Source organism: Toxotes jaculatrix, chromosome 2 (assembly GCF_017976425.1).
Source record: "Toxotes jaculatrix isolate fToxJac2 chromosome 2, fToxJac2.pri, whole genome shotgun sequence".
In the NCBI taxonomy this organism is placed as follows: domain Eukaryota; kingdom Metazoa; phylum Chordata; class Actinopteri; family Toxotidae; genus Toxotes; species Toxotes jaculatrix.
This window is the reverse complement of record NC_054395.1, coordinates 19,196,129-19,216,424: the sequence shown is the minus strand read 5'-3', so window position 1 is coordinate 19,216,424 and position 20,296 is coordinate 19,196,129. Positions and strand designations below refer to the sequence as shown.

The 20,296-nt window shown below is 42.0% G+C and overlaps 2 protein-coding genes across 2 annotated transcripts in view; one reads left to right on the top strand and one right to left on the bottom strand.

Moving 5' to 3' along the window:
- Positions 1 to 20,296, bottom strand: part of cacna2d3a (calcium channel, voltage-dependent, alpha 2/delta subunit 3a) — a 108,875-nt gene that overhangs the window by 18,618 nt on the left and 69,961 nt on the right. Inside the window, exons 14-26 of the mRNA XM_041060289.1 lie at positions 16,885 to 16,956; positions 16,419 to 16,499; positions 15,718 to 15,792; positions 13,932 to 14,015; positions 13,764 to 13,835; positions 12,984 to 13,045; positions 12,804 to 12,871; positions 11,876 to 11,921; positions 11,259 to 11,356; positions 11,071 to 11,164; positions 10,827 to 10,922; positions 10,552 to 10,673; positions 9,621 to 9,698 (exon numbers count right to left, since the gene is read on the bottom strand). Of these exons, the coding sequence (XP_040916223.1) occupies positions 9,621 to 9,698; positions 10,552 to 10,673; positions 10,827 to 10,922; positions 11,071 to 11,164; positions 11,259 to 11,356; positions 11,876 to 11,921; positions 12,804 to 12,871; positions 12,984 to 13,045; positions 13,764 to 13,835; positions 13,932 to 14,015; positions 15,718 to 15,792; positions 16,419 to 16,499; positions 16,885 to 16,956 (1,048 nt within the window). The remainder of the gene's footprint in view (positions 1 to 9,620; positions 9,699 to 10,551; positions 10,674 to 10,826; positions 10,923 to 11,070; positions 11,165 to 11,258; positions 11,357 to 11,875; positions 11,922 to 12,803; positions 12,872 to 12,983; positions 13,046 to 13,763; positions 13,836 to 13,931; positions 14,016 to 15,717; positions 15,793 to 16,418; positions 16,500 to 16,884; positions 16,957 to 20,296) is intronic.
- Positions 612 to 7,304, top strand: LOC121196998 (leucine-rich repeat and transmembrane domain-containing protein 1). Its single transcript, XM_041060302.1, has 4 exons — positions 612 to 1,170; positions 3,084 to 3,468; positions 3,596 to 3,801; positions 5,144 to 7,304. The coding sequence occupies exons 1-4, from the start codon at positions 1,134 to 1,136 to the stop codon at positions 5,671 to 5,673; spliced, it is 1,158 nt and encodes a 385-aa protein (XP_040916236.1). The 5' UTR covers positions 612 to 1,133; the 3' UTR covers positions 5,674 to 7,304.

Below are 20,296 nucleotides of genomic sequence, written 5' to 3'. Positions count from 1 at the left end.
AAATAATTGTCATGCCCTTCAGCAGAAGAATGGATATAAATATGGATGGACAGGAGGGCAAATACTAGGGAGGGCACTGCAAGCCAAGGTCAGCTTGTAAGCTTAATCATATTCATCGTTAAAATGATTCAATCATTAATCTCTTTCTCTCTCTTCCTTTGTTCAGTTTTTTGCTTCTCCTTGAAGCGACCCATGAGCTCAGCCAATCCATTTACATGCAAAAAAAAAGGGGGGGAAAAAAATCCATGTAAATTTACTGCAACAGCTTAATATCCTGCTGTGTGCGTGTGCGCATGAGTATGTGTGTGTTTGTGAGTTCTGTGTTGCTGTGCTGGGGGCGTGTTCTGTCACCACTCCTGCCCACGGCTCGTGCATAATATCTTCAGAGCAAGCCACAGCAATGGGCATCCTCCGACTGTGTTCAGTGTGTTCGAGTATTTGTTTAGACACACTGCAATCCAAATCTAATTTTGGCTTGTTCAACTCTTGCCAGAGCAATAGGAGGTAACGTGAATGTCATTGAATGTGTGTGAGTGTGATTTAAGAGGCACAGCTGTCCACTGGGAGATGACACACCATCACACTAACCAATACAACTGGGGACAGGAAGAGCGAGCCAGCAAAACAGAGAGCAAGAGAGAAACAGAGCAGAACAGAGTGTTGATTTGGGTTCAACAGAGGAGCAGAAATTAAATAAAATGAAGCAAGAGAAAAGGGAAAATAGAAACACGGGCAAAAAAATCATGAAGAAAAATACAAGAGACAGCACGAGGGGTTGAGAGACAGTGAGAGAGCAACAGAGAGAGATACAGAGCGAGAGAGAGAGAGAAAAAGAGAGAGAGGCAGATCTCCCTAACTCCAGTGATTCCCAGACTGGCTGGCTGGCAGTAAGCTCTGTGCTCTGATCTGCCCGCTCTGATGGGGTTTCATGCCCGTGCAGGCAGTGTTGGGGGATCCTGAGGGCAACACAGGTTTCTGCTGCTGATCTCGGCCTCTCTAATTACCACCTATTGACCATATCAAGCTTCACAGATGAGAGTCAGGACGAGCTAATCTCAACCTTACTGATGGCTAATGGATCATCAACCAATGACAATCACTAGAATCCAAAAAGGGAGATAAAACAACACCAAATGCAAGTGACAAAAGGACGTCTGGCAGACATGAGAGGTAGGAGCTCCATGTGTCAGCATGAATACATTTGTGTATATGTGTGTGCGTGTGTATTTGTATATGGCCAGGCAGGCTGCTATCAGCTGCTGAGACGAGTGTGTTGTGTAAATTGTTGTATAACTGAGTGATGTTGATTTGCTTGTAACAGTTGCTGAAGTAAAACAGTTAGATGCAACACACGTCAACTTTACAGTCACACTTCTATGTTTGTAGCTGTACATTAACGTTGCTCTCAAAATGTTTCCTGTTGCAAATAGGTATCGACACAGGCACTGAGCTGATTTAAAGTGGTACTTGATGTGGGTTGTGTGTGCATGTCATTACAAGCTCCTCTGTGTGTACTTTGGGCTGGAGGGACACATCAGAGCAAAGAGCCATTCTCCTGTGTTGACCTCATTCCAGAGCTGCTGCTACAACGCTCCACTGAGCTGATGCTCTGTTTCTGTGTATGCGTTGTATGTATATGAGTTCGTTTATGATTAGATGCACATTCAATCACATGTGCAAGCACATGTGATTGAATGCACTCTTGCATACACACACTGGTTTCATTAACAAGGATGCAATTAACACTGGGCTTTGTGCTACAGCGAAATTTACTAGACTAAATCTCAACTCAAGCAACGTAATATCATCACAGCAACACTGCCAAGAGCCATTCTACCAAACTAACACCTGAGAATAGACCTGGGAGTGCCTGCACCTGGATATTTCTGAACCTGCAAATCACAATTCACTGCAACAAGTCCACAAGCAATAACATTAGTCCATAATAATGATTACATGCTTTTAAATGAAAGACTGTCACTCCAATTATTAGACTATGCCACAATAGTGTTTTTTCACAGAATAGGGGAACTGTAGGACAAAGGTGTTGGTATCTTCTAAATGATACTGCTGGTTAACTGCTGAATGCTAAACAGCAGTTGTGTGAGTTGAGTGTTGTGTGACTACAGAGTTTAAACAATTAGACACTGTCCCCTTTCATTTTAACATCCCTCAAAGGTTATTTGATTATCACAGTTAATAGCTGCAGTGTTTCCTAATATGACAGTGGAAATAAGTATCAGGTTGTTGTGAGACTCAAAGCTGCCTGATCACAAAAGCATAAATTAGGTGAAGATTCCAGCGGGAGGTGCCACCTGATACAAGAGAAAATTAGATCATTCCCATTTGAGAAAACATTAAATATTCAGAACATTTTAGCTGTTGCACCCAAGGAAACAAAAACACAGTGCAGCTTATCTGCTCATGATCTCTGAGTGTAACTTGTGAGCTAGCTCCATTCCCAGGCACTAGTCTGAGCTTCATTTCATTGAGCCTTGAGCTAGTCCAGCCAATGCTATAAATACTGCTGTACTGTTCCAGAAGGAATGGACATGTGAAGTCATCTCAAAGGGAATCAGACACCCAATATCTGCTGTGTATGGATTTGTGTGTGGGTGGAGTGTGGGTGAGGGGTTATGAGGCTTTGGTGAAGTCACCAAGGGCCACTGTCTAAGGAGGGGTGGGAGGTGGGAGTTGGCATATTAGTAATAAGTTTACTTTCTTGCTCATTGAACAAAGAACTGTGCTTTCTGAGAAAAAAGCAAAGTGCACTGCATTCTTTTCCAAAGACATCACTTCAGATATTTATGCCGAAACAAAAATCCTCTAATTTATTTGATCCCTTATCCCCTGGTCCAGTGATAGTGGCCATGGCGGTTGAAGTATATATTGAAGTAATTATATAATAGTAGGCTGCCGCATTGCTCAAAGAGATCACATCTTTATTCATCTTTGAAAATAAAATCTTTAAACCATAATATATATATATATATATATATGTAGCTGTATTTTGTCATATTTAGCTGCAAATTGTAATAGAAATTTGATGTCTAATTCAACATTATGTCTCCTTGTCTCCACAGTGGTTCTCGTGTTTGCCCTCCTATCCCTCCACTCTTTGTCACATGCCTGTCCAAAGGAGTGTAGCTGCAACAGCAACACCAAAGTAGTAGACTGTCGGGGTCAAGGCCTATATGACATCCCCCGACGACTGCATCCAGACACTCAAGAACTCTATCTCCAAGATAACCGCATCAGGGGGCTGGGATCGATGGCTTTCAGAGAAATACCACTTGTCCGCATTCTTGATCTATCTAATAACTCTATAACATCTGTTTCGCCAACTGCTCTGCTGGGTCTCAGGACTCTACAGCGCCTCAGCCTAGCCTACAACAGCCTGAGAGAGCTTGACAAACGGTTGCTTGGATCTATCCGCTCGCTTTCACACCTTGACCTCTCACACAACAGGTTAAGCAACAAACTGGAACAGATCAAATCGTTATTTGTCCTTTCCTGAACAATACTCACTGTAAACTTGATACCACATAACTCATTGTATCTTATCTCATTTCCTTGCCATGTCCCTTCTTCGCAGCCTGTGGGGTTTGCCTGGAGCCATGGGGGACAGTTTGAGGAACCTTAGCCACCTGGGGCTGGCACACAACAGGCTAACACGGTTGGACCGCTCCCTGTTAGAGGCCCTCACCCGCCTGGACAGCCTCACACTACGAGGCAACCCCTGGAGGTGTGACTGCCAGCTCATAGGCCTCAAACTCTGGCTGGAGACCTACCTCTTTAAAGGTTAGACCACTAGTAGCTCTAGGCAGTGGCTGGGGAATGTCTGCAATGTTTCAAGTATTCATCCATCACAATGCCTTTCCTGCTGGGCACAGTATTAAATTATGGTAATATTTCATTATGGTAATACTGACCTTTAACACAAGAAAGTACCCTAAAACTAGTAGAAATGGCTGGACTTTATAATAGAGTGGTCAGTTCACACAACAAGAGAGCTTCTTTTAGGGATTTAAAAAGTCTGGCTGACGCCACATGGATATACTGTTATATATTTTGCCCTTGGACACAGTGAAGTTAAGACAAAGCTAAAAGGCCTGTCCAGTTATAAAAGATGGTGGAATAAGTGTGTCACATGTTTGAGTCTCATGTGGAACGAATGTAGGCTGTAGGTTCCGGTTTGACGAGGTGACCACATGCATATCAAATTCATATTGGATAATATTATGGGGGCGACAATTTACAACATTTGCGGTAGTCTTTATTGTGACTCTTGATTCACAGACATTGATTGACCTTAAAGCAAAAAGTGCCATCCATCAATAAAAATGTCCTGAATAATGTGATGATGTTAGGCAATCTATGTGGCAGTTCTTCTAACTATGGTGGTGGTCTCTATAACCAGAGACAGTGGGCCTATACGGAGTGATTAAGAGTTGAATTGCAACCTGCATCATTTTCCATGCCAGACCAACCCCTGCATGCATTAGATAACAAAATAACCACTGTATAGTGAAAGCTGGGCGTGCTGGGAGTTGGCTAGCCCGCCTACATTCCTGTGTTACCCTGACACATCTTTTGTCTTAAAGGCTGAAAATTCCAATTACTGTAAACCAGAACAATGGACCCAGATACACGGATGTATGCTTAACAGAAAGCCAGTGGTTAATAAGACAGGCAGAAAGACAAATGTTTGACAGAGAATGCTCAACATGAATTCAGAGAGATGAATAATAAAGAGATTTAAGGGACACACAGAGGACAGCTGATGAAGTCCTAACACAGCGCTTTCTCCAACAGACTCGATTCACTCCGTTTCAGTGATCCAACAGAGACTATTTGAGCTGTTAATCATCTAACACTTGCTAGTGCAGCCCCATTAAAGTAAGCCATTACATCCTATATTAATAAATATCTCAAAGTAATGGGTTGGTTCAGGCTCAGTTATGATGATTGTGATCATGGCCTCCTCTGTAGAAAGCTGCCAAAAAACTAAATGGGCCATGAACAGCAGGTAATGTGCTTATAATACACAACTGACTGTTGCATGACTCCCTCTTCATTCGTGCCCCTCACACCTGTCTTTTCCAATCACTCTCTAATTTAACTGTCTAATTGTGATCTCAAGGTGGAGTGGTGGATGAGGTGCTTTGCTCCCAGCCAGAAGAAATGAGGGATAGAGACCTGCAGAAAGTCCCTTACCAGCTCTTTCACGCCTGCATGACCACAAGCTACCATTACCTGTTTGCCAACATACACCACCTGGAGTCTGAGAGGCTAATGCGAGGCCACACCCATGGTAACCATGCTCATCCCTCTAGCCATGCTCTTCATGTCCCCATGGCAATGGGGGAGGGCTTTGGTGGTGGAGGAGGAGGAGGAGGAGGGGGAGGAGGAAATCTGCCAGAGTGTGAAACTAAGCAGAAGCAGCGGCCTGTCAACTTGCGCCACGCTATTGCCACAGTGATCATCACCGGCGTAGTGTGTGGAATCGTGTGTCTGATGATGCTGGCTGCAGCAGTGTATGGCTGCGCCTACGCCGCTATCATGGCCAAATATCAGCGGGAGCTAAAGAAGAACGAGGAGCTGGCAGCAGTGCAGGGGGCAGATCATGCCACAGCAGATGAGAAGGAGCCACTGGAGAATGCTATTGCCTAGGAGATGATAACATAAACCCTGGACTTAAAACCTGGGCCTCGACCCTTTAACCTGATCGTGTCTGGATGCCATATGTGTGCTTGTGCATGTATGTTTGTGAGGGAAAAAAAAGACGAGAGAGAGTGAAATTCTTTATGTGTGCGTACTGTATGTTCACCTCATTTCTGAGGCTTGGGTAGCTAAATTCCACAGGTATTTGACTATGCACTGATGAGAGTATCTTTTACTGTATGTGGGTTTGAGGGGCAGGCCAAAGAATTCAATTCAGTTCCATTTTGTCAGAGAAATGCATATCACAGATAGGAACAAACTGCTATATATTTATAATTGTGTATTTGTAGGTATAGTAGTAGAGCTCTGGTATTTAAAATGGATTTCAGATTTTGGTTGTCTTTTGGTTGTTGTTCATAATTTTGAGTCTGATTTTGAGGTCATTTTGAAAACTCATAGTAGGCAGCTGCTGTCAGTTCTGTTCTGTTCTAAGTTGCTCGTATCATTAACGTGAGAGTATGAGACAAAGAATGAAAGTGTTTGTGTCAGTGTTTCATTTGTGCTTGAAAGGTTGTGTGGAGATGTATACTGTATGCACATATTTATAGAGAATTTAAGAGTCTGTGCCTAATAACATGATATAGTTTTGAGGAGGAAACCTGTTTTCGTAAAGGATATTTTTCCTGACCGCTGAAGTGAAGATGGGAAATTCGTTGAAGCAATAATGAAACAAACTAAAATGAAAAACAGCAACAAAACCTGGACTCAGCCTTGTTGTTTTTCTATGACTTTACGGGTTCATAAGTCTGAATTCTCATCCTGCTGCACACAGTCACACCCACACACACACATACAAACTTTTAGAACTACAGTTTTTGAGATCAGTTTGTTTGTGAGTTAATGCTGATTACATAATGGTAGTCATGTCCTTCAGTATGTATTATATAAAATAAAGGGAAGCATTTTAAATGATTGCTGTATGTATACTGGCAATTAATTTGAGAATGGAGAAAGCATCATTAAAAGAGGGATGTTTTGTCCATTTTGGAGTGAATCTTACTGTTAGAGTGTACTTGTCAAATTGTTCGTGTGGGTAAACTATTATTGTGATTGTACCATTTTACAATATGAAAATCAAAGAAAAACTCTATTCTGAAAACTAAGCCACATTTTCTGAAGCCATACAAATGAAATATGTCACAGTAAAATCAAATGATCATAAAAGCAGGGAAATACCCCTCATGTGAAGCGTTGCAGTTGTAATCTTAAAATTAGTGACGCATGGGTGCGTTTTGGGTTTAATTTGATGTTGGCACTGTGACATTTTCTTTTGGGTTAATGAAGTTGAATCATTATCATGTCAAAAGACCTGACAGGAGCAAATGGTGAAACATACACATATTTCAATGAGAATGCTGTGATTATTACTTAAATAGTTTGCTACTTGGAAAAGATATATATAGAATAAGATATAAAATATACAATTTTTGTGTCTTACGTAGGACGTTTTCCCATTTTGGATATTGCTCAATCTTTTTTTTTTCTGATGGAGTTAACTGGTACCATTACAAGGGAATTCCATAGCTATGATGCATTATCAGGTGTCTAAATTGTCTCTTCATTATATTATTACATGTAAAATGTCACAGAGAGCATATATTTTAGGCAGTGTTTTTAGTCTATATTAAAAAATGTAGCTTGTGTGCAGTGCAAGCATCATTATTATCTATGTTTCGATAATTAGCCATCACAAGTAATTTTTGGTGTAGCCGCGGTGCAGCGTGTGGACACATGAATGTACACAGATGCCTTTGGTCTTACTGTCCAACCTCACTGTTATAGCTCTGTGTTTCTTACCACAGCAGATCCACTGCACGTGACTCAGGATGTGACCACAAACACAGACACACACACACACACGCGAGCATGTATGTACGCACACGTTAACGTTGTGACTCAAGCAATGTCTGCAGGGCCCGTGGTGCGTGATGTCATCAGCCTGTCCTGTTAAGTTAGTGTATTAGCGTATTCACAAGTCTACAGCTCAGTGGAGCGCAGGGCAGTGAAAACTGGCCCTAACCGGCCCACACTAAATTTGCATTCTAGCCTACATCTCTCCTCCCATCTGACTCTCTTATATAAAATCATCCTTACATACATCCCCCGATCTGACAAGCAGGATTGCCATTATTGTACGTCAGCACCCACTGTAACAATAGGGTCTTCATGAATCCTTGTTGCTGATTAGTCATTTGGATTGCTTCTAAACAAGATCTGAGAGAACGATGCTATCTTAAAAGAATAGTGATCGAGTCAACAGGGTCAAATAATACTGTGGGCTGGTGTAAACTGTGGGCTGCTTGTGTGCCGCTTGGCTAGAAATCTGATGCACACTCTATGTGCATGTACGCGTGTGTATGTGTGTGTGTGTGTGTGTGTGCGTGCGCTGTGGCACCACACAGACTCTCCCATCTCTGTCCTTATGCTCCAGTGGTTTCCCCCAGGCCAAGAGTACCCACAATGCACTGCTTTCATGTCAACGCATTCAGGCACCGTGAAATAATTTTCTCTTTCTCTGCCCTTTTATTTCTTCTCGTATTTTATCACTGCATTTTCAAAAGATTCTCCTCTTTTTCCTTTCTTCACTTTTTCTTTCTTCTGCCCACATATTTTTCTGTGATTCCTCCGCTGGCATTATCAGTCCTCATGTGTTGACAAGGGAACTTACATAGATAAGCATCTAAAGAGGTTTTTAATATGAAGCAAAAGCTGTGCTCCGCATTGGCCCTTGGTGCATATATTGGGGGTGGAAAGGATTGCAATACTCCACATCCTCTGCATGCTGTACTGTGTACTATATTTGAATGGAATACGTTACTCATTTTAGACATCATCATGTGTGTGATTAGTAAAGCTGTTGATGTAAAACACAATGGGAAAACAAGACTTCCAAAAGCATAAAAGAGGGGGATAAACATGAACAAAATTGGAGGCACCTTGCTGCAAGCATAGCTGCCTGAGGAATATGACACACATCTATACCTAGCTGCCTTTTTTAGCAGCCACATCAGAAGCTGTAATAGTTGCTTCAAACTTTCTTTACGTTAATTACAATTTTTGTCATGTCAAAAAACTTGCTTGGTCACTTGCAAACAAAAATACATTATGTATTTTCTTAACCTGTCATCCTCATCTGTACAGTGCTACAGTAAAAGTGTGGCATTAGTTACATAACACAGAGAACAATGACTGAAAGTCGTCTCGTGCCTTTGGGGAGAGGTGGGTAGCAAATGATCTCATATCACAACTTTCCTAAATACCACAACTGCTGTGAAAGCATATGTCTCTATTTCTAACCTCACACTTTTTTTAACCCATTTCTTCCATTTAATCGGCCTTTTCTTTCCTCTCCAACCAAGATGATGGCTAACAGAACAAGGGCCGCACTTCATACCATCAACTTGCTGATTGCACCAAGTTGCATTATATGGGCGTGACATTGTGGGGCGTCTGAGTCACCAGGATGTGAGATGAGGCAGGCCACAAAGAAATCCTCTACGCCACAATATGCCTTAAATACACACAGAGGCAGAAAAATGACTGCACAAAAGGCATTCATGAAACTGGCTTCTATTAATATATTTAGGCATAAATATTCTTGGATGTAAACGTCAATGCTATGTTGCACTCTCGCCTTCTTCTGAGCATACGTTCATGCAGGGGCAGGCGTGCTGACCAAAAAAAGCAACGTAGTCAGTATATGTGGGAAGTGAGTGTTTCGACTCAAAAAAGAGGAAAAGAAGTCGGGGTAGACAAGTGTGGACCAGGGAAACAAAGCCTCTACGGCATAACAGTGTAAGGAAGAGAATACTTCAGCCTCTGTCAGTGTAGGAGTGTGTGTGTGTGTGCGAGAAAGAGAGAGAGAGTGAGAAAGAGCCACTTGAGTTCCCACTTACCCGCAGCTATGGGTGATTTCCTCTCATCCAGAAGCTGAATGGCAGTGCTGGCCAATACAACACTCTTGTTTTCTGTTCCTAAGCCACACACATGAGCACACACAAACACAGCACACACAGAGTTCACATCACAGTCATATCATGATTTCTTATATTAGTTCTGAACTGACCACAGGGTGATTGGAGAGAGAAGCACTGAACATAAATACCACAGAGTACTATTTCATGGCTACAGCTAACTGCCACAGTCCTGAGAGGAAGAGTGCATCCAAGGCAAGTCCGCTGAGTAAATAAGAGGCTTTCAGATCACTTGTATTAGCTGGCACTAATGGAAGGCCTGAGGCTGAGGACAGATGAGAACACATTCTCCCTTTGGAGGAGAAACCATTTCTTAGAGACATAGTTAAACTGAATATGTGTGAGGTGCCTGTGTGTGTGTGTGTGTGTGTGTTCTGGCCAAGTCACTATGGAAAGGGCTGAACCTCTTCCTAACGTATCTTATTTCAACCCACAGCAATCAGTCCTTTCCACAAGAACACAGCCCAGAATTAATAAGAGAGGAAGGGGAGGCAGAGATGCATGGCCAGAGAAAATGACCAAATATGGGTGAAAAGGGAAAAAAAAGAGGATGTTTAAAAAAGGTCCTTGTAATACAAGTGACATATAATTTTATTTGTGTATTTGACAAACTGTAAGCTTGTTTTGGATCACCTTATACTGTAGCACTTTCCAGTTTGTTTCTGTAAACTTTCAGACACTTGGTGGTGCCGTTCTTACAGAGGCTATAAGGATCATTTTATTACGGTAGTAATAAAATGATAACTGTGTAGAGCTATAAAAAATTTAAAAGTGATATCTGACTTATCTCTAAACATTGGCCTTTGCGAGGAGAATTGATTTATCATCTCTTGTACTGAAATGTACAACTAACCTGTGTTGAAAGGTAGAGAGTAGACAAAGGTACCAGGAACTTGTTCTGCCGCTCTCTTGTACCACAGGGGAAAGTGATCGGCGTTGAACACCCCCTCTTTGTCCTCAGCTGTCAGGAAGTCTCTTGAAGCAGACAGGAAACAAAGGTGATGATATAAATGATGCATATGTGAAACAGAATATGCTCTTTGGAGACTGAAATGGAGCCTGTGTACACACTCTCTACAGAGTACATCTAAGTATCCATAGATACATACATAAAGTCAGAATACTTACTGGTTTGTAAGCTCGTCAGGCACCACAAATAGGTTAATTCTGGAAAGGCCTGTTCTTGTACCCAGGTAGGCTATCTCCACTCCTTTATCAGAGTTCCTGTGAAACGACAAACAGATCACCTGCAAATGTGCACTCTTACACAGCATGCCTGCTATCAGCACAGTCAAAAAAGAAAAAAATGTTTGCACAAGTCTAGGATTTTTCTGTATAATAGACTGTAAGATTTTGTCCTTCAGTGACATACTCAGATTTATTGAGAACAAGGCTGGTCCAGTATGCCTCCAAAGGAGCAGTCACCACTGCATCAAAGAGCACCTCCTGAATCAGCTCCTTGTCACCTAACAAAGCAAAAAAAAAATTCATGCTCATTAGCTAGTCAACATCAGTTGATATCAGTAAAGCAAACTGGTCTGCAGATGATGTTTAACCGACATTGTAGGTGGGGTTCGTGGCCACTGAGGTAGAGTTTGATCGCCTCTATCTGGGACAGGTAGCGGTGCTCTGGGTGCTCATCTGTGTTGCAGTATGTCCTGTCATATGACAAGATTGGACAATACAGACATTTGTTATAATGACATATAACACACAGTCATAAATGGCTCCAGATAGTTTCCTTTCAAAACTGATTTCTCAGCTGATCACTGATTATCTGCTTGAAACTGCAATAACTATTTAACCTCGGTAATATAATCCAGTTGCTTTCAGTAGCTTTTTGATTGCAGGGCATCTACAATGAATTAAATGTGAAGTAAAACAAAGATGGTTTTCACATTTGCAAGTTTAGTTTGAAAAGCGCTTACTGTAATTTGTTTAGATGTTGGCTCCCAATCCTAGTGACCACAAGTCATCAAGTGACACAAACCATCAAGTCAAAGTCCTACAGATCCCAAAGCTGTTGTATAACTGTTGTACTGCTGTGAAATTGTAACTTTGTTTGATTTTATAATGCGGCATAATATTTAGCATGGAGCCCAACCACAGTGCCTCTCGTGTAAGGGATGATGATCGGGTCAGAACAGAAACATACAGCAATGTCGATATACTCTTACCACTCATCTGCCAGGGCTACATCAGGATGCTCCAAGTCATGAAGCCCTGTAACGAAATAAGAACTATATATCTCAAACTAAATCCGCAAAGGCACTCAATATGAACTCATAATAACAGGGGTAGGCATCTACACCTCAAATGCACACACACTTAAAACACACACACACACACCGGGGGTGAAAAATGTGCTTTTTGAACGGATGTGACAGGTCTGATTAGATCAGGAAGAGCCAAGTCATGCTCAGAGGGCTCCGCATGATGGACATGTTTAGAGAAACACACAGACACAGACACATACACCACATGAATATTAACATGCATGAGGCTGGACATAAAAATAGACACAAATACACACAGAGGCACACATACGCACTGTCGAGACAAGGACAAGTACAACACACCTAAGGAGCCACTAAAGAAATATTTAACTTCCTGTCCAATTGTGGCTTTTGGGTTCATTATCACTACATTACTACTGAATGTGTGTGTGAGGGTGTGAGCAACAGAGAGATGGAAGAAAATAGGAGTAGAGACAGACTAGATGAAAAATAATGCCTTGTTATGTATATGTTATGAGTGGTGTAGAGTAAGTAAGTACTATAGCCATATAAAAAATGTCCTTTCCTAGCTTAAACTAGAATATTTTGCTGATAATGCTTTTGTATTTTTACTTCAGGAGCAGGACTTTTAGTTGTAATGGAATATTATACTATATAGAATTATATAATCTGTTATTACTGTTTTTACTTCAGTAAATGATCTGAATACGTCTTTCACCACCGCAGCTGAGTTAGCTGAGTGAGAGACAGGGATACAAAAACAATGAAAGACAATGAGGGAGAGAGTTTTACGCAGACAGAGCAAAACAGACGGAGATGATAAAGAGTAGAAGTGAGCAATGCAGAAAAGGAGGGAAGGATTTCCTACCTTCCTCCACTGTGACATTGCCTCTGAAGAAAAACTTCCCATGGCCTCTGGAAAGAGCTACCCCCAGACTGAAAATGACAAAAAAAAAAATCTAAATTGAAAACTCACCAGTTCTTTATTGTGCCGAAAAAACTGGGACTAGTCATGGTTCTGTCACTGCTCACATAAATGTCTCCTTACCTGAAAGGAGTCCCCTTTATGTCTGTGTAGTAGTAATCATTATGCAACACCAGTACACGTTTCTGAAATAAAGGAGATTAATAAATTCTATTATACGCTACAGTAAACAGTAGGCAGTGTGATGGCAGTTATCTGATGCGATTCCCTGTATTGTGGCTCCATCTAGTGGCGCAGGGAGTACATGCTCTGGATTAGCAGTTTGTCACAAAACCTGTTACTCTGCAGACGGATGTGTGGTTGTGCAGTGTGAGTATCTGGATAAGGATTATGGATTTGCATGTGTGTGTAGATTTGGGTGTGTGTATATGTGTGTCTGCAGATATGCATTTACATATTGAATGCTTAATAATCAGGCTAATGTATAATGCTCTTGACTAAGCTTTGAAAATGCAAAGTGCAGGCACGCTCACACAGACACACACCTGAATGCCTCCCTCTCTCCCTCTCCCTCTCCCTCTCTCTCTCTCTCTCTCTCTCTCTCTCAGACAGGCAAGTAGTAAAAGAGAATCACTGGGCTGCTGTCTCTCCCGTATTCAGCAACATGTGCTTGGTGGAGATAAGGGGCTCACACACAGACAGACACACACCCATGCATGCAGAGCAAACCAAATCAGAAACAAAATCCCCTAGTCAATCCTGTGCATTACTGTGCCAAGTGTAACAACCCCTTGGCAGAGTGGATTCTCCCTGCTGAGTATTTTCTCTGGCTCACCCTTTGGGACCATCTGAAAAGTGCTTGTTAGTGTGTGTTTGTGCATGTCTGAATGTTGGACTCCTCACCCCTTTGTCGACACTCTTCTTCACCTCCATGGAGAAGGTCCCCGTCTTCCTGTTGACCATGGCATTTCTCAGCTAGCAACACAAAACACATACCAAATTTCAAACACCAGATTTTTATGTTGGGGTGTCATGATGATGCTTAATGTAGACTTACTACAAGCATCTCACCGTGTCGTCCTTATCCTCCCATTCCACCTCAGACAAATCCACACTGCTGTAGTTCGGCTTCCTTCGCTTCTTGCCATCCCCATACTGGACACACAGACCCATGTACACACACATGCACACACACACACATAGAAAGATACTGAATAAAATGAAAGAATATACCATACTAAAGCAGAAACCCATTAATAATAAAATTATGACCAATGAACCTAGCTATTCTATCAGTTTTTTCTGAATTATATATTATAATAGTCAATAAAATTTCAGTCCAAAGTGACAATCTCAAATGGTTTGTTTTGTTCAACATTAAATCCAAAACCCAGTGACAGTCTATTTACAATGATATAAACCAGATAACAGCAGAATTTGAGAAGCTGCAAAATAAAAGCTGCAAACTAGCAAATAATAAATCACAAATGAGAATGTATTTTCTGACAGGATAGGATACAAGAGAAGGCAGATAGGAGACGGTTAGTTTAAATAAAGACCGGAAGCAGGCGTTTCTGCCTGCTTCCGGTCTTTATTTAGCCAGGCTAGCTGTTTCTAGCTAGCCTGGCTCTGTCTAAAGTTAAAAAAAAAAAAAGAATCCACCAACTAGCTCCTCCAATTCTCATTAACAGTAATCAACACAATATATCTTACTTGCTTAATCTGTGCATATACACAAAAGTAAAAATGGCAATTTGTGGTTTTCACAGAGACTATTTCGTAGTGGGTGCAGTGACTTCCTGAAGTCTTCTTATCACTGTGAGGTGACCAGGCAACCAGGCTAAGCTAAGCTGATCATCTCCTGTCTCTAGCTTCATACGTAACAGAGAGACATCAGACCGGTGTCACTCTTCTCACCACTACGCACAGAAGCAAATGAGAGAATTTCCCAAAATGTCAAAACTATACCACCAACTGAAATATTTTAAAGGGATGACCAGATTTTGTGTATGTGTGATGTTCATTTATGTGTCATTTCCTCTCTACTCTTCTCTCCTCTCCTCTGGCCCACATACCCTGTTTGATATGGACAATAAATAAAGGTGACACAGGCCAGAGTACTGGGCTTATCGCTGTGTATGATATGTGTTTGTGTGTGTCTGCTGTATGTGTGTACTTGTGAGTCCTCCTCTTCATCTGTCAGTGAGGACAGCCTCCCACCTCTCATTAGTTGTTAAACACTGTTCATTAATGTCTTTAATTAGACCGCCATTAAACCATCTGTCTGTCTGTCTCACTGTCTGTTCTCTTCTCATCCCTCCATATCTCTCCATTTTCATCCACTGTTGCACCCAGCTTTGTCACTCTCTGCACCTATTCTCACATTAAGCAGGCTCCTAGCTTTCCTCAGTCCCCCTCCCTCCCTCCCTCCCTGTACCTCTCTCTCCCCTCATCCTCTTGTGAGAGGAGTGAGTGAGTACAATGGAGTTAATCACAGCCATTCAGAAGCTGTATCTCTGTCTATTCACAGCACAGCGGAGGCCTGGAACACAGTCCCCTCATCTACATACCACCACGCAGCCAACACACACACACAGAGCTCACGGCACATAGACATAGAGCACCCACACAACTACGCACACATTTTCTATGTCCATCGGCATCACAATGTGACAGCAAAATCAGTAATTGACTTGACATGAACTCAAGAGTTAGTATTCCTAAGTCGTCTGTACAAAATAAATTAATACATTTGAACTTCAATCTCTACACCGTAAAAGGGATTGTTATGATAATAAGGTTCACTCTCAGTTAACTCGTTACAGAGCATTTGAATGGTGCTGGAGGTAATACTCACAAGTGGCCGTAGATCTGGGTGTGTAAGGATGTAGCCGTTGTTGGTGATTGCAAAGGCGTAGCCGTGAATGCCCAGCTAAGAGGATACACACAAAACACACACACAGACACACGAAATGGACACGTGACAAATCTGTACCTCTTTGTCAACCCCAGCTAATCAAGCTCTTTGTAATTTTTACAGGCAGAAGCTTTGTCTTTGTGGTGAGCCTCAGAAAACTGCACAATATATGAGGATGGCATCATTTGTCCAGGTCTGGAAAAATTACACACTTTCAAAGCTCAGAATTTTGCACCCAACCAAAGTTTACATTTTTCAAGTAAAAGAAACAAGCACAGGGGACATGGTGGGGGACACTATCAGAATGCATTAGTATACATAATGTGGGTAATTTTCTTGTCATAAGTGGACAGGAGGAATGAGCTGTGAATAATCTGTCAAAATTTCAACAAAACCTCTGCTACTGGGTTTGGCATCCAATTACTGCACTGTGGAAATGGACTGGCATTTGCAAGCACAGGAGTTTCAAAAAAAAAAAAAAAAAAAAAAAAAAAAAAGAGCAAAATCTGACTTAGCATCCAGGTGAACAGAGCATTCACAAAGCCCAATCACATGGTTCAAAAGACATCCAAGTTTGGGTCTGAAAATAAAAGGTGTGATTACTCGTAGGAATAAGTGAGGGCTGACGCTGGGTGTGGTACCTTATATTTGGGGATGGTCTTGAGCAGCTCAGAGACGGGCACATCTGTCCCAACCACCCCTAAAAGGATGCCACGGTTTCTCTGGAAGCACACACATTACAAAAGTTGTGTTTGAAAGGTCACTTTCAAAACACAGTCTCTCACAGATCCACTGTTTATGATATAAAATAAAAAATCAATCAACAATATACATTCAATTAGTGATGCTCTACTGTACCCTAATTTAGAGACTCCAATCAAACTGAAATTAGTGTTCATCAAATACAAACCTAATTAACCATTATTTCACAATTTGTGTCTATTCTCTCAAAACCTAATTCTTCTTGAGTTATGCAAAAAAAAAAAAAAAGTAATTGCATAGTTTTTCAATTAAACTGCAAGCTTGTTGGAGAAAAGAAGTTGGGGAAACACAATGGTCATAGCAACAAATGTGCTATTTATTCCATAGCACTCTGTTTGAACTTACAGTCTCATTCTTGGTACTGAACACTGGCATTGCCACTGTGGTCATCAGAACTGGACCTTGCCCGTCCTCCAACTGAGTGAGTCATGAGATATGAACGGTGAAAGACAGCAATTGAGAGGGTAAGAGAGAGGAAGAGAGACAGAGGGAGGGAAAATGATGAAACATTATTGTTATAGTTACAAAAGAAATGTAACTGCACAGCACATTGCACAGCATCATGCATATTAAATGAAGCATCTTGCTTAGTAACACTCAGTAAGTGATTATTTCAAGGTGCATAACGCTCTTTCCTTTAGTAGTGAACCTGACAGGAATTCTGCAGCAGACATAGTCATATTATCTTCTTGAGGGACCTAGAAAACATCCATGGCATGTTTTATTCATGTTTATTATTTGCCTTAAAATGTATTCAATCACAGCCTGCCTTTGATCTCATGCAGAATAAGCTTATCCAAAGGCAGTTCATCTAGTTTGGATGTGGGTATCTTCCCTCCCTAAAGACTGCTGGAATAATTACGATATTTATCTTTCTGGCGGCTGTCTGTATCTGGCGATGATATCCATTAGAGATGAAAGGTTGACACTATTATGAGGAGACTGGAGGAAGGCTTCGTACTCTGCAAAAAGCGCTCTGACCTTGTCCACTCACGAGTGTTGAAACTGTCTAAATGTCAGGCACTCGTGACAGTTTCTGTTCAAGTCACCGCAAGTAATTGGTGCATTAAGTGCAACATGAATCCCAGAACAAAATCCACAATCATTTAAGTTATATGGCTAAAAAGCATAAATCATGATTTATTTCTGCAGCAGCAATCAATAGAATATTATTCTATTATTTTATAAGATTCTGTTAAACTGACTAAAATACCAGATTCCAGCATAGTACTTATTCTAAGGGAACCAATGCTCTTAACTGAACATTGCACACCAACTGTACATTCTCCTTCCTCCATCGCTCACCCCCCTTTCCCACCAGTAATAACAGGTAATGACAGGAAACTGCTAGCATCAATTCTGTCTCCCTCAGACACTGGAAAAAGGGGAATTGGTGACCAGAGCTCAGACAGCTGGTAATAGCAATCCAGGACGCAGTATTGGACTTCAAAGAGAGAACAAAGCACACCTAAGTACAGCTGCTGTAACAATGGACAGCCTTGCTGCTGGAGAATGGGATCGATCAAAGGACAGGGGAAACGAGCAGAGCCTCATCTAAAAATACAAAATCTATTTCCAAGCTCAGGTCTATTGGATCATATATCACCGGTCTGTAAACATATGGACGGACATTTATTGCGTATCCCCGTGAACTGTTGTTCAGCAGTCCCACTTTTTTTCTAAGATGTTTTATTTTCAGTATATGTGCATTTGGTGAAAAATCAAGCTTACCCAGCTGCTCTGGGAAATGACATACTGTAATTAAGCAGATAACAAGAGCTGCATGGAGAAAGGCAGCCAGCAACTGCATCTGTTGGATTCAAAGCCAACGTCACATTACAGATGATCCTCACTTGCCCTACCCAGGGGACGAAAACCTTTTAAACCTGTGCTTCATTATCCTAACCCAGGAGAGGAAAGAGACACTTCCTCGAACCCTAAGCGAATGTCCTCCTACATGACCATGGCCCAAGTCCCTCAGGGAGTGCCCTTTATACAGAATTTGAATTATCATACATAACCTGTGACCTCTAATACAAGGTCAGAACTGAGCAAACATTTGGGGCCAAAATCTGCATCATCATTGCCACAGTCAGAGTAAATGAGGTGTGTTAGTCCTTTCCCCTGCTGTGGGTCAGAGAATGAAAAAGAACCCCACTAGGCTCTAATACACTCACTCCCCACTGACACAAATACCCACACACTTACACCCCTCAGAGGGTTCAGATACCCACCCCTGCCCCGTGTTTGGTGTCTCACAGGACACCTCTTAATCTAGGTTGCTGTGACAAATTGTGTGCTGGTGGACGAGGTGACTCTTGTTTCCTTGGAGACCGAGCTTAATGATGTTGGTGTGTGTAAGTGCTGAGGCCAAAGCCCCCCTGTAGGCTCGAGTGGGAAAACTAAAACACACCACATGGGAAGCAGCGCTGGCAAGGACCCAGCACACGCATTTGCTGCACAGGTGTTTTGGGATTATCCATGAAAGCTCTCAATTACCTCAATCAAATATTCAAACTTCTGCTTTGAAATTGTGTAGTTCATATTCATCCGTCATGACATTTTCAACAGCTTACTACTTTAATGTGTCATCAAAAGGTAATCAACTGCTCCCCGGTTTCCCATTTGTCTGTGTTCACGCTTAACCAAGTATCAGTCTTGTTCTTTGAACTTCAGTCCAAAAACCCTCCTCTCAACCCCACATCCTTCTTTACATCCTTTATATTCTCTTCCCAACTTTCACTGATACTGTAACCTTTTTCTTCAAATCTCTTACTTTCTCTGCGACCTTACACTAGTCCTCAAATATCCCCACCCCAACAACACGCACACGCACAGACACACACATAGTTCTCTCCCCGCCCCACCTCCCTCCCCTCATCCCTGAGCTCCGGTGTCAGTTCATTCGACAGAGTGGGAAACAAAGCCAAATGAGCCAGAGAATGATGGATGAAGCTGGTGAGACGACGGATAGGAGGAAGAGGAGAGAGAGTGGAAGGGGAACAAGAGCACAGGACGAGCACAGGTGGAGGAAAAGAGCTGGAGAGAGAGAGAGAGAGAGAGAGAGAGAGAGAGAGAGAGAGAGAGAGAGAGAGAGAGAGAGAGAGAGAGAGAGATGCGAAGTGAAACAGAGGAAGAAAGGGGAGATATGCAAGGCAAGAGATTATTAGGTTGCACTGAGGAATGGGGAGGAGAAGAAAAAGATAGGATGAAGGGTGCATCTGGAAAGATGATACCCATCAGCCCTAGAACGCAAATCCCATATGATTTCCTAACACTGTGCCAATCCTCGGAGTTTTGCTAACTTCTTATCAGACACAATCACGAAGCAGGGTGTGCACTTGTGTGTCTTTCTGTCACTGTTATACTCTCAGATGACTGTTGTGTATGTGTTCTCATAGCACCCAGGCCAGAGCTGTGCCGGGGTGATTACATGCAAAAAAGCAGTGCAGATTCCTTGCTAATCCCAATTATCATGTCTGACAATGTGATATCTATTTCTGTTTTCTGCTGAGCCGCTTCGATGTCAATCAGCTCGGGTCTATCACACTAAAAGTACTATGTCAGACATATGGCCTGCCAGCTGTCTAATGCAACTGCTCTGTGCTCAGCTCATGCTGATGGGGGGGGCAGAGCACTCTTCTGTTCCACCATCATCATTGTTATGATTACAGAGCTGCTTATCTCAACCCACATATGATTCGTAAAACACTGAAAAATAAAACACTGAAAACGATAAAAAGGCATCAGAACAGAT